A 14,747-nucleotide genomic window follows, 5' to 3' on the forward strand; every position below is an offset into this window, starting at 1 on the left:
CTGGGTCTGAAATGTACCGGAATGTTGTGTTTGTAGAAGATCCTCCTGAGTTTCTTAGATAGACCAGAAATGTAGGGAATGACAATGTTCTTGCATTTGTTCCTGTTATCCTCCTTGTCCGTTCTGTTCCTTTTTCTGCTCTTGAGGAAAGCCCAGTTGGGATACCCGCAGTTCTAAAGTGCTTTCTTGATGTGATTCTGCTCCTTCTCTTTTCCCTCTATCGTTGTAGGGATATTCTGAGCCCTGTGTTGCAAGGTCCTAATGACCCCCAATTTGTGTTCCAGTGGGTGGTGAGTCAAAGAGTAGGTACTGGTCTGTGTGTGTGGGTTTCCGGTAGACCTCGATGCTCAGGCTTCTGTCTTGTCTAATGTGTACATCACAATCCAAGAAGGCTAGATTATTCCCACTGACGTCCTCCCGAGTGAAGTTGATGTTAATATCCACTGCATTGATGTGCTTAGAGAAGGCTTCCACCTCATGGGTTTTGATTTTAACCCAGGTGTCATCCACATATCTGAACCAGTGACTGGGAGCAACTCCTGAAAAAGTGGTCAAAGCTTTATGTTCCACTTCCTCCATGTAAAGATTGGCCACAATAGGGGATACCAGTGAGCCCATGGCACATCCATGCTTCTGTCTGTAGAAACTTTCATTAAACTGGAAATAAGTGGTAGTCAGGCAGAGGTCAAGCAGGGTGCAAATCAGAGTGAGGTTCGTTCTATCCAATAAGGTGCTGTCTCGAAGGAGTCGTTTTCTAACAGATTCAACTGCTTCTGTGGTGGGAATGCAGGTGAACAGAGAAATAACCTCGTAGGAAACCATGGTTTCATCTGAGTCTAGTTTGAGGTCTGCAACTTTAGTAGCAAAATCTTGGGAGTTTTTGACGTGATGTGGCGTATTCCCAACGAGAGGAGCCAGGATGGTGGCTAGGTGTTTGGCAATATTGTAAGTAACAGAGTTTATACTGCTGATGATAGGTCTGAGTGGAGCTCCTTCCTTGTGAATCTTGGGGAGTCCGTATATGAGAGGAACGGCTTCCCCAGGGTACAATCTGTAGTACAGAGATCGGTTGATGGCTTAGTCCTTTTCTAGTTGTTGCAGGCAGCTAACAACTTTCTTTTTGTAACAACTTGTGGGGTCCCGCCTCAAGGTTTCAGAGGTGGTAGTGTCGCTGAGGAGACTGGTATATTGGGGAAACAAAACAACCGCTTCACAGGCGCATGGCTCAACACGGGAGAGCCAGTTCCTCAGGCCAGGACTCTGCTGTCTACCTTCATCTTAACAACAAAGTACACTCATTTCAGGATTGCGACGTACGCATTTTAGCCAGAGAGGATCGTTGGTATGAGCGAGGAGTTAAAGAAGCCATTTTTGTCAACCTGGAACGGCCATCACTGAACAGAGGTGGGGGTCTAAGGCCCTGTCCACACGGCAACGGATTCAGGTGACTCTGATACAATTGCTTATCGTTTCGGCCTGGCGTCCACACGGCACCGGCGTTTTGGGTGCCCCAAAACGCAATCTTTTGAGAACGGGTTCCAGAGTGGAAAGATCTGGCAACGTTGCCGTTGTGAAGTCGTCTGGATGAGTAGAACGGATTTGTTTACGATGACATCACAACCACATGACTGTCAGTGCTTCACGCCGGGTAGAAGTGTAACGAACTCGATGCGAGTTGTCAACAAATCCTATAACTTGGTTCATGAAACGCGCTTACAAAATATTTTCACTGTGAATATTTATTGTGTAATGGTGCAAAGTGAGAGAGAGAGAGAGAGAGAGAGAGAAAATAGCCCTTAGGGCAGAGTCAATCCCGCCAGCAAAAATAGGGAAAAAAAGGAGCGATCTCACCTCTTCAGATGTTGGTTTAAGTCCTACAATACATTCCTCAAAAAGGGCGTAGAATAACAAATTAATCCATCAACGTGTAGCATTCAATTTATTCCGGACCATTAAAGACGCCGCCTTCCGCGTAGAATCATACGTCATCCTCGCCGCCATATTGGATGGGTCAAAGCGGAGAATAAAGATGCCTCATTCATGTGCTGCGTTTAACTGTACCAACAGGTTTACCGTCCAAACGAGATCACATGGGATTACCTTTCACAGGTGAGACTGGAAAAATACTTTTCATTGTATTTGGTCATTATAATGTAATTTTACGAACAGATTTTCCTGACTTTGTGGCTAATATGAAGTCTCGCGCATAATAGTTTATGCGCATGCGTCCTTACTACTTCTATTGTTCTGGTGTCTCCGAAGGGACCGTCTTACAGCACCCCTAGAGGTGTGGCATGTGTATTGCATCGTTTTCAGCAAGTGTTGCGTTGCCATATGGACCTGATATTTTACTGATCGTTGCCCATTTGGACACGATATTTTTTTAAATAACATCTTGTTGCCGTTGTCGTGTGGATGTAGCATCAATGACACCTTAGATGAGCTTTTCATCCATGAGAGGATAAATACCTGATGCTCCCTACCAGTCAGACAGAACTGAAGAAGCCTTTCGGATGAGAGGTGAAACGTCTTCAAGAATCTTCAAGCAAGTCCAGTTGCTCTCTTTTACCACCCACAGTTTACTATGACCTGGATGACTGAGAATCTTCACAGAAACGTTGAAGAAATTTGCAGAAAACCACCAGGTCGTTTTCTCATAAACAAACCAGCGCTGACGTAGGTTTCAGATGGAGGCGTCCTGCACACAACGTCACGAAAATCAATGTTTGCCGGGAAATCCAAATGCCAAGTTTTTTCAGAGGCGGACCAATTCGCCTCAAATGGCTTGATTTCAATTGAATTTTTCTGGTATTGTGCAAGGTAAAAAAAAAAACATGCAAAATGTGACAGATATTTGACCAAAGTTTAATATAAAATAGGAGAATTACATTGATCTTGCTCCTGAATTTACCCATGATGTGCACTTTAAAGCAGGAGGCGATCCCTTAGTAAATGCCTTGCATTGTCTGTTTAACAAAATCCTTACAACTAATGTAGTACGACAGCCTTTCAAAGAAGCTTATAGTTGTGCTATTCAAAAAAAGATAGCCGACTCGAATGCAGAAATTCTAGACCAATCAGCTTACTGAGCCATGTTTATAAACTTTTCATAAGCATCATAGCAAATCGAGTCAAAAATTATCGTTATGCGTCTTTCCCAGATTCAAAGGCAGCATACCAGCCTGGACGAGGAGCCTTGGAACAAATCACTGAAAAATCTACTGAATTTAAAGGAGTACTGAAGTCATTTTTAAACTTGCTTTATTTCTTAATTAATGCGTTATTCAATTACGTTTTCGGTTTTATTAACCTTATATCGTGACTCGTATTGGCATATTATATTACACTTATCGGCCTTTTCGGTTTTTAGCCATGTTGAATGTAGTTCGTATGGTCCACGGCAGGTGTCACTTATCCGCGCGATCTTCACGAGACTTGTGAGAGACTTCGAAACGTGAAGTGTCAGCGCCGCCATTTTGAAAACTGTTTACCCAGCAGCCAGATCGCCATATCATTCCAATTTAGATTAATTTCGAGATCTGCCAGCTTCATCAGTGATTGAGATTATTCCATACGACTTCGAACCAACATGGCGTAGAGAAGAGTTGGAAAGACGACAGGATAAAGACTACTTCGTCACGCTGGTATTTACGTCATTGCTGTCGCACAATTAAAACGTGCCAGATCAGGTGGCTGGTGGGTTTTCAAAATAATAAATACATGCACGTATTTTTGTGATAAATACATGTTATACTGAGCGCATTTCCCACATAATCCTCACTAAGGTTTCGGACAGCACTACAGAATGGCGTCCGCACTATATAGTGAGTAGGGAGCGAGTTCGGACACAGGGAAAACTTCCGGCTTGATTACGTCAGCATTCGAAAGAGGGCGCGCGCGTCTTTTGACAACGTTGGCAGATGTCGGTCACTTTGATTTCCGCTGTACGTTTTACTTCCGTCCTACGATGTCTCGCACAGGTCTCAGCGAATCTCGTTTACGGCCATCGCTTTGACAAATGGACTGATATTACAGAGCATATTTCAAACACTCAGAACTTGTGATAGCAGTGACAAAATAGCTGTCAGAAATGCATTCCGATATTTAATAAAATGAGAGAAATAGAATTTTCATAATAAAAAAATTTGCTTTCAGTTCCCCTTTAACAACCTTGTGTATTATGTCTTTATAGACTTTACAAAAGCGTTGATAGTATAAAACTACTCCCCTGCCTGTGGAAACTTTTAGAAGAAACCAGAAATGCATAAATCTCCTTAAATGCACATATGACAACTCTGGAGCCTGCATTAAAACTGACGGTGGTATATCAAGACCTGTTGACATTCTAAAAGGCGTCAAACAGGGCGACGTTCTGTCTGCAGTTCTTTTTTTTTTTTTTAATATCGTCATTGCTGCAATTAAACAGGAAACTGAATCCACTTACAACTCAGGCTTTTCCATTAGAGGACATCTTTCAAACCTCGGCTATGCAGATGACGTCACGGCCATAAACAGTTCAAGCACTGAAATGCAGAAATACATAGAAACCTTGGCTAAAAATGCTGAAGAAGTCGGTCTATCTATCAACGTATCAAAACCAAAATGTATGTCCAATAACAAAAATAATCTCCCTTTCAATATAACAGTCAAACAAGTAACCGAGTTTATATATGTGGGTCATAAACTCTCTTCTACCAACGATGGCACTGTACCTGTTCAGCATAGGATCAGTCTTGGTTAGGCAGCATTTGAGAGGAATAAACATCTCCTCACGTCTAACCGTATCCCCTACCAAACTAAGGCAAAAATTTACAGCCAGTCCTGTTCTATGGGTTAGACTGTGTTAATTGGACAACAGTGCTTCTAAAAAGAGTTGAAACCTTCCAAAACCACATCATGAGATTCATGACAAACAGACGTCTCTCCGATCATGTAAGGATCCGAACTCTTCGGGAAACAACTGGTTTAACCGCAGTTGTCCCGCTCATACTCAAACTTTATGGTCACATCAAATATAGCAAAGAAAAAAAAGATAGTTTTGATAATGTTTAGAAGGAATGGCAACTGGTAAAAGAAGCAGGGGAGCCCAACGAAAAAGGTCGCATGATGACCTCTACAATTGGTTAGAGCTCAACCTTGACACCAGTGGCGGCTCCTGAATTTTTTTTCAGGGGGGGCAATTTTCCCCCGTTATGTCTACACGGACCATAAATGTCCACAGGACTGAAGTAAATTGACCTAGGTAGCAAGTCAATTGGCCGAACTTGTTTTTGCCTGGTAAATTCAGATATCAATATAGACAATATCTCTTCTCTCCACTAGGTGGCAACACTCGCCATCTTCATAGAATATTCACACATTTCCCGCGCAACAGGCGTATGACGAAAGCACGCTGCTTGTGCTAGCACATAAAACCTAATAGAAAATGCATTGGGAGGATGATTTTTCGAAAAAAAAAAACGTATGTACCATTACTGTCAATGGGAGATTTTGGGGCAAATCTGAACCTGACAGAAATCACACCAAAAGGGCGTGGCTACACCAGGCGTGACCTTAGCCTGATTGGACGATGACATTACTGTTGCCGTGGTAGTAGGAGTAGATTAAAAAAAAATCTCCCTGTTTGGGAGTGCGTCGCCCAAATCGCCCCTATTAACGAGCCGCCAGTGCTTGACACCCTAAACCAAGCCACTCAGAACCGGGAATTTTGGAGAGAACCAAGTCATGTGAGTGCACATTCTGCCACAGGCGGAGATAGTGTTCTGTAATAAGGTAGAACTTGAAGCAGTCCAACATAAAACCCATTACCTTCCCCAGTCATGACAAAAGAATGCCACGATCAACAGTGTCAAAGGCTGCAGTTAAATCAAGCAACACAAGAACTGATCGTGTGCCAAAGTCAGCAACCAACAGGATATCATTTATAACCCTCGAAAGGGCAGTTTCTGTGCTGTGTTGTGGTTTAAAGCCAGACTGAAATACCTCCTGAATTTTGTTATCTGTAGAAAGTTCTGAACCTGATAAAGAACAACCTTTTGCAAGATGTTAGATAAAAATGGTAGTTGTGAAATGGGTTTCAAGTTTTTCAAGTCCTCCAGGTCCAGATGAGTGTGTTTTTAAGAGGACGCACAACTGCATGCTTGAAGTATGCAGGAACAATCCCATTTAATAAGGAAGTGTTGACAAAGCCCAAAGTAAAAAGACCAACACTACGTTCAGACTGCAACCTGAAACGACCCATATCCGATTTGTTGTGAAATCCGATTTTTTTGTTAGGCCGTTCACATTACCAATTATATGAGACTTGTATGCGATCTCCAATATGAACGGAAAACGACCCAAAAGTGTCCCGCATGCGCAAATTGACACGTAATAAGCACATCTACCTAATACGTAAACAACAAAAAAAAAAAGCGCACTCTTCAAGTTTAATGATTTTCTTTTTTTGTTTGTTTGTTTAATTATCTGGTTAGTGTTAAAGTGTGAGGTCTCGTGTGTGTTTTTGTTTCTGAACTGAAATGAAAACGTGTAGCCTGGTAACGAGGGTTGACTCCTAAATGTCTCTCTAATTTCTATATAAGTGCACTACATGTTACTAGGAAGTAATGGATTTTTAAACTCTATATAGTGCACTCGAGCTTCAGTAGGCAGTCATTTGGGACACGGTCGCTGTATTACCAAACTCTTAATTCAGGCTTAATAATTTGCACATATTTATTTCGTCAAATTAATAAAATTTTTCTACATTTTTATAAATATTTATTTAGATTGTTTATAGCCAGCTGAATTCTGCAACTTTTCTCAGCGCTGGCTCAAGGTGCAGAAACACCAGTGCAGTTTGCTATGGAGATGAGGCGAGACCTGGTGATGTGGTACGGGATGGTTTAAGTTATAAATCAGTTATAGAAACTGTTTTATTTAATCAGGCTAACAGATCAACATCCAGGTCCCTACCAAATCCACCATTAGCTTGATCAATTCTATAAAAGTCTATTTAAATTCTGAAAACTGTACAAATGTTGTTGTTTTCCACCAAAGAGGCGGGATTAGCCAACGCAGAATAGTGACGTTTGTCTCTTGTTGATGACGTGTAGGTCGCGTGAATGCGACCTGTCCGGTCAGACTGTAGTCGCATGTGAAAATATCGGATATGCATCAGATTTAGGACCACATATCCAAGCGGCCTGGGTCGCATGTGAAAAAATCGGATCTGTGTCGTTCAGATTGTCAATAACAAATTGGATACAGGTCGCATATGGGCAAAAAAATCGGATATGGGTCGTTTCAGGGTGCAGTCTGAACGTAGTCCAAGAGAGTCAACTGAATGTCTGAATAAACGGGGAGGAATAATGTCAACGGGACAAAAGGTGAATTTGAATCTGGCCATCACATCCATTATAGTTTGCATAGACACCATATAAAAACAATCCAGCAGTGCGCAGTAATATCTGAAACGTCGCACAAACCAGAAATGGGCAGTACCCATTCACATTTACTCTAATAGTCAACAAAATAACATGAAAATTTATCGCGCCAACTTTGAGTGAAACTCGAGTGTGCTAAACTGCTCGGATTTCTAGAACGATCAACGGCTAAAAACTGAGCCTTAGAGCTATGAGTGCTCCGAGCAATCAAATTGGACATCGACTCAAACTTTGCTTGTTTAGCTGCATTTTGAAAAGCAGGTACGCTAGCTCTATACATTTTCAAAAGATATCTGCAATTTATCTTTCTTCTAGTGTCTGTCCGTGCCTGACAGCAAGTACCGAAGCCAAGATTTGAACATGCAACATTGAACAGTCCGGAGTCTTGCAGCTTGGATTGCATTATTTAGCTCAAGCAACTTTCCTCGGTCTCATCTCATTATCTCTAGCCGCTTTATCCTGTTCTACAGGGTCGCAGGCAAGCTGGAGCCTATCCCAGCTGACTACGGGCGAAAGGCGGGGTACACCCTGGACAAGTCGCCAGGTCATCACAGGACTGACACATAGACACAGACAACCATTCACACTCACATTCACACCTACGGTCAATTTAGAGTCACCAGTTAACCTAACCTGCATGTCTTTGGACTGTGGGGGAAACTGGAGCACCCGGAGGAAACCCACGCGGACACGGGGAGAACATGCAAACTCCGCACAGAAAGGCCCTCGCCGGCCACGGGGCTCGAACCCGGACCTTCTTGCTGTGAGGCGACAGCGCTAAGCACTACACCACCGTGCCGCCCACTTTCCTAGGTGTTTAATATAATGGGATCATATAGATATCATAAAGAGTCAGACAAAGACCAAAGACCTACTACTTCTCTAAATATCCATCAAATTCTGGATGAGCACTAGTTATAAAAATTAATTTAACAGAGAAAGGTAAATTAACAGCTTTGCTGTTAGTTCATTTTTAGCCCTGCATTACATGACCAAAGGTTTATGGACACCTGACCATTACACTCATGTGCTTGTTGTCCATCCCATTCCAGATTTAGTCCCGCAACAAACCATCCCCCCTGTTCTCTGTTATAATATTCTTTACTCTTCTGGGTGTGTACTCCCATGTTCACTGGGGTTGAGATCAGAGTTCTGTGCAGGCCACTCGAGTTTTTCCACGCCATCCTTGCCGGATTGTGTGTGTATGGACTTTGCTTTGTGCACAGGTGCATTGTCATGCCGGAACAAGTTTGGGCTCAACGTCTTAGTTTCATTGAAGGGAAACTGTAATGCTGGGGAATACAAAGACATCCGATACAGTTGTGTGCTTCCAACTTTGTGGCAACAGTTTGGGGAACACCCACATATGGAAGTGATGGTCAAGTGTCCACGAATGTGTATGTTTATCGACAGAAAAGTCCTATTTTCACCAAACCACTGATTCACTGTTTCTGTGCTTCCAGGTATGAGAGATACAGATTGGGCCGGAACACGCAGAACAACGGGGTGAGCTGGAATCTGCTGAATTTCTAATCCTTATATTATACATACGATATAATCCTAATCCTTTATTGCTTTTTGTCTTGGTTCATAAAATTTGGTCTGTAATTTACGTTTCCTGTGTTACACTACCAATATTATATTATTTACTTGATACTTCGCACACAATTGAAGTTTCCAGGTTTTACCCACCTGGTTTATATATGTTGCATGCTGATATGCCACTGGTTATTTTGTTTTGTTTGTTTGTTTGTTTGTTTATTTTGTGTTTGTGCACTGGATAGCTAATGAAGGCAAGTATAGTAGAATTCCAGCATTTGTGATAAATATGGGTGAAGGTAAATATGGGGAAAGTTAAAACATGGCTTCCACATCTGTGCGGGGCATGTCTGACATGCGCAAGTGAAATGTTTTAACTTGCCGTAGAATACACTAGAGCGGTCCTCGTCATTGTTTCTCCCGCTTCTTGCTCACACATGCGTTCTTGCAGTTGTCTGTGGTACCCTGATCCCATAGCCACTTCCTGTCCTTCCTTTAGGGACAGTGGTGGCTCAACGGTAAAGACTCTGGGTTACGGGGTTCTGGCCCCAGCCTTGCCAAGCTGCCACTGTTGGGCCCTTGAGCAAGGCCCTTAACCCACTCTGCTCCAGGGGCGTTGTATCACGGCTGACTCTGAACTCTGACCCCAACTTCCTAACAAGCTGGGATATGCAAAGAAAAGAATTTCGCCGTGCTGTGATGTATACGTGACCAAAATAAAGGCTTCTTCTTCCTCTTCTTTTTCTTCTTCTGTCCACTTTTTTCCTCCAGTAGCAGCTACAAAATTGATTAAATGTACATCAGCACTTCTGTTTTGATCAGCCTGGTTCCTGTGAATGTGAACATGTATTGTGTAGCGTATAGTAAGTGACTGGATGATGATGATTATGATGTGCAGGTGTTGAACGAGGCTTCAGTGGAGGATAACCTGATCGATCTGGGTCCAGGCTCCCCAGCTGTAGTCACCCCTCGAGCCAGCACTGCAGCCACTCCCACACCTCCCTCCAGCCTGACTGCTGCTGCTTCTGCCCCATCACTGTCCACACAGCTTGCAGGATTGAGTAAGACGCACACAAACACAATCACGCAGTTAAAGTCCATTATTATGGTCGACTCTGACAACTGTCATGATCCACTTCACACTGATGGCAGGATTTAGTGATACACAGAGGTACATGCATATGTTGAAATTCACACGTGAGCACATGCACATTCACCCGCAAACCCTGCCCATAACCTTCATAGCTCTACGGATCTGGGTACATTATTGCCAGCCAAGGCGGACTGATTATTAACGCCTGTTCCTGCTGACTGCAGCTGATGTCCAACCAGCACATATACTGTATGCTCTGCATGAGAGCAAGTAATACGCTGTATGAGGAAGGCCTGTTATCTGTATTTGTGTGACAGCCTGGGAAAATATTTCACTTGGTGAAATTTTGACAAGTTTTACTGTGCAGTTTTAAAGACGACAGACTTTTTCACTGCATGTACCAGAAGTAATAGTTATACAATTTCAAATTCTGGTTACTCGCAGAAGTGAAAGAGAAAATTGCATGTACAGTATAAAGATTCAGTTTGTACTGTGGAGCTGGAGCAGTGCAGGCATTTGGACAGCTGGGCTCTGATTACAAACTGAATTGATTTAAGCTCCTATACATTTTACTGTGACATATAGATATCAAAAACTTGATCACAGCACCATGTAATGACATCATTTAGATACAGTGGTGCTTGAAAGTTTGTGAACCCTTTAGAGTTTTCGATATTTCTGCATAAATATGACCAAAAACATCATCAGATTTTCACACAAGTCCTAAAAGTAGATAAAGAGAACCCAGTTAAACAAATGAGACAAAAATATTATACTTGGTCATTTATTTCTTGAGGAAAATGATCCAATATTACATATCTGTGAGTGGCAAAAGTATGTGAACCTCTAGGATTAGCAGTTCATTTGAAGGTGAAATTCAAGTCAGGTGTTTTCAATCAATGGGATGACAATCAGGTGTGAGTGGGCACCCTGTTTTATTTAAAGAACAGGGATCTATCAAAGTCTGATCTTCACAACACACGTTTGTGGAAGTATATCATGGCACAAACAAAGGAGATTTCTGAGGACCTCAGAAAAAGTGTTGTTGATGCTCATCAGGCTGGAAAAGGTTACAAAACCATCTCTAAAGAGTTTGGACTCCACCAATCCACAGTCAGACAGATTGTGTACAAATGGAGGAAATTCAAGACCATTGTTACCCTCCCCAGGAGTGGTCGACCAACAATGATCACTCCAAGAGCCAGGTGTGTAATAGTTGGCAAGGTCACAAAGGACCCCAGGGTAACTTCTAAGCAACTGAAGGCCTCTCTCACATTGGCTAATGTTCATGAGTCCACCATCAGAAGAACACTGAGCAACAATGGTGTGCATGGCAGGGTTGCAAGGAGAAAGCCACTGCTCTCCAAACAGAACATTGCTGCTCATCTGCAGTTTGCTAAAGATTACATGGACAAGCCAGAAGGCTATTGGAAAAATGTTTTGTGGATGGATGAGACCAAAATAGAACTTTTTGGTTTAAATGAGACGCGTTATGTTTGGGGGGGGGGAAGGAAAACACTGTATTCCAGGATGGCTTGCCATCATTGATGGAACAGTGAATTCTAAAGGAAAATGTCAGGACATCTGTCCTTGACCTGAATCTCAAGTGAAGGTGGGTCATGCAGCAAGACAACGACCCTAAGCACACAAGTCGTTCTACCAAAGAATGGTTAAAGAAGAATAAAGTTAATGTTTTGGAATGGCCAAGTCAAAGTCCTGACCTTAATCCAATCGAAATGTTGTGGAAGGACCTGAAGCGAACAGTTCATGTGAGGAAACTCGCCAGCATCCCAGAGTTGAAGCTGTTCTGTACGGAGGAATGGGCTAAAATTCCTCCAAGCCGGTGTGCAGGACTGATCAACGGTTACCGGAAACGTTTAGTTGCAGTTATTGCTGCACAAGGGGGTCACACCAGATACTGAGATATGTAATATTGGATCATTTCCCTCAGTAAATAAATGACCAAGTATAATATTTTTGTCTCATTTGTTTAACTGCGTTCTCTTTATCTACTTTTAGGACTTGTGGGAAAATCTGATGATGTTTTAGGTCATATTTAAGAAGAAAAAAGAAACCTTTATTCGTTACATGCACACTTCACAGTGAAATTCATCCTCTGCATTTAACCCATCTGAAGCAGTGAACACACGCACACACTCAGAGCAGTAGGCAGCCACACCAGAGCGCCCGGGGAGCAGTCAGGGGTCAGGTACCTTGCTCAAGGGCACCTCAGCCCAAAGCCGCCCCACGTCAACCTAACCTGCATGTTTTTGGATTGTGGGGGAAACCAGAGCACCCGGAGGAAACCCACTCAAACACGGGGAGAACATGCAGACTCCCCACAGAAAGGCCCTCGCCGGCCGCTGGGTTCGAACCTGGAAACTTCTTGCTGTGAGGCGACCGTGCTAACCACTACACCACCGTGCTGCCAAGTAACCGTAAAAAAAAAAAGAGAGAGTTTTGACAATGTTTAGAAGGAATGGCAACTGGTAAAAGAAGCAGGGGGGCCCAACGAAAAAGGTTGCATGATGACCTCTACAATTGGTTAGAGCTCAACCTTGACACCCTAAACCAAGCCACTCAGAACTGGGAATTTTGGAGAGAACCAAAATTCATCCTCTGAATTTTCATCCAGATTCATCGTTCTATATTTCTGCATCATATTTATGCAGAAATATAGAAAATTATAAAGGGTTCACAAACTTTCAAGCACCACTGTAGCAAAGTTATATTTCCAAGGGGGAACCCAAGAAGAAAGATAGTTTCAGTGAGGAGAAAAGTACATTATCAGGGCTGAAACTTTGCAGTCGCACGGTCACCAATGGCGATTAAAAACTGACTAGGGCCACTAAAGTTGAGGTTTCATCGCCCGAAGGGTGACTACGATTTGAGAAGTGCGAAAAAATTACAATAAAAATGAAATTAAATGTTCCTTCGTTGGAGTACCTTTCTTTTCTTTGCTTTCCTTTCCTCGGCTCCAAGTTTGTGAATTCCAGTAAAAGTTATTTCTAAAGTGCAAAATCCAAAGCCGTTTGTGAGTTTTCAGATTGCTCCACGATATCCATAACTTTCCTGAACTCTGGCGTTTGTAGCTAATGCTAACTGCTAGGTAGGTAAGATGAAGATGACTAAAAGATGGTTACATAGGTCCGATTTTCTGACGTGCTCTGAGGAGAATACGATTAAAGTGCCCCATCTGTCTACCCTCATGGAATGGATGGACAACATGAAGTCGTGGCCCGACGTCAGCTACGTTGACAGTCAGTTATTTTATTCTTAGTGAGGGCGTTGAGGACAAGGAGCTACAAAAGCACAGAGGCGTACAATTATCGACACAGTAATAAAACTGGCAAAATTATGTGTAAAAGAGAGGGCGAGTTTGTTTGCTTAAAGGCTGCGATTTCAAATTATACTTTGCTTGCACTCTCGCTTGTTGACTTCTTGTGTGAGGATTTTTATCGTGCGAGTAGCAGTTAATATCTACGTGCGTGAAATGATTTCATTTGCTCATGAGCATGTTTTATCGTGCTCATGACATGTATGACATAAAACTGATGCTATAGGATGCCAGCTAGCTTATCAACGTAGACAGCAAACTTTTGACACTGGGATTTCTTAGTAAGCGTATGCACAGAATGTTTGTTCTTTAAACACAAAAGGCCCGTCTAATGTAACCTCTATCACCTTTGTAAATATACAGCCCCGATTCCAAAAAAGTTGGGACAAAGTACAAATTGTAAATAAAAACGGAATGCAATGATGTGGAAGTTTCAAAATTCCATATTTTATTCAGAATAGAACATAGATGACATATCAAATGTTTAAACTGAGAAAATGTATCATTTAAAGAGAAAAATTAGGTGATTTTAAATTTCATGACAACAACACATCTCAAAAAAGTTGGGACAAGGCCATGTTTACCACTGTGAGACATCCCCTTTTCTCTTTACAACAGTCTGTAAACGTCTGGGGACTGAGGAGACAAGTTGCTCAAGTTTAGGGATAGGAATGTTAACCCATTCTTGTCTAATGTAGGATTCTAGTTGCTCAACTGTCTTAGGTCTTTTTTGTCGTATCTTCCGTTTTATGATGCGCCAAATGTTTTCTATGGGTGAAAGATCTGGACTGCAGGCTGGCCAGTTCAGTACCCGGACCCTTCTTCTACGCAGCCATGATGCTGGAATTGATGCAGTATGTGGTTTGGCATTGTCATGTTGGAAAATGCAAGGTCTTCCCTGAAAGAGACGTCGTCTGGATGGGAGCATATGTTGCTCTAGAACCTGGATATACCTTTCAGCATTGATGGTGTCTTTCCAGATGTGTAAGCTGCCCATGCCACACACACTAATGCAACCCCATACCATCAGAGATGCAGGCTTCTGAACTGAGCGCTGATAACAACTTGGGTCGTCCTTCTCCTCTTTAGTCCGAATGACACGGCGTCCCTGATTTCCATAAAGAACTTCAAATTTTGATTCATCTGACCACAGAACAGTTTTCCACTTTGCCACAGTCCATTTTAAATGAGCCTTGGCCCAGAGAAGACGTCTGCGCTTCTGGATCATGTTTAGATACGGCTGCTTCTTTGAACTACAGAGTTTTAGCTGGCAACGGCAGATGGCACGGTGAATTGTGTTCACAGATAATGTTCTCTGGAAATATTCCTGAGCCCATTTTGTGATTTCCAATAC

General features: G+C 42.5%; 1 protein-coding gene across 5 annotated transcripts in view; it reads left to right on the forward strand.

Moving 5' to 3' along the window:
• LOC132868660 (TOM1-like protein 2) overlaps positions 1–14,747 on the forward strand; it is a 121,235-nt gene that overhangs the window by 86,674 nt on the left and 19,814 nt on the right. For all 5 annotated transcript variants that reach the window (XM_060901732.1, XM_060901728.1, XM_060901730.1 and 2 more), the window contains exons 9-10: positions 8,888–8,930; positions 9,862–10,024. In XM_060901732.1, coding sequence (XP_060757715.1) covers positions 8,888–8,930; positions 9,862–10,024 — 206 coding nt within the window. The remainder of the gene's footprint in view (positions 1–8,887; positions 8,931–9,861; positions 10,025–14,747) is intronic.

The sequence above is a fragment of the Neoarius graeffei genome, chromosome 20 (genome assembly GCF_027579695.1).
Source record: "Neoarius graeffei isolate fNeoGra1 chromosome 20, fNeoGra1.pri, whole genome shotgun sequence".
Lineage (NCBI taxonomy): Eukaryota > Metazoa > Chordata > Actinopteri > Siluriformes > Ariidae > Neoarius > Neoarius graeffei.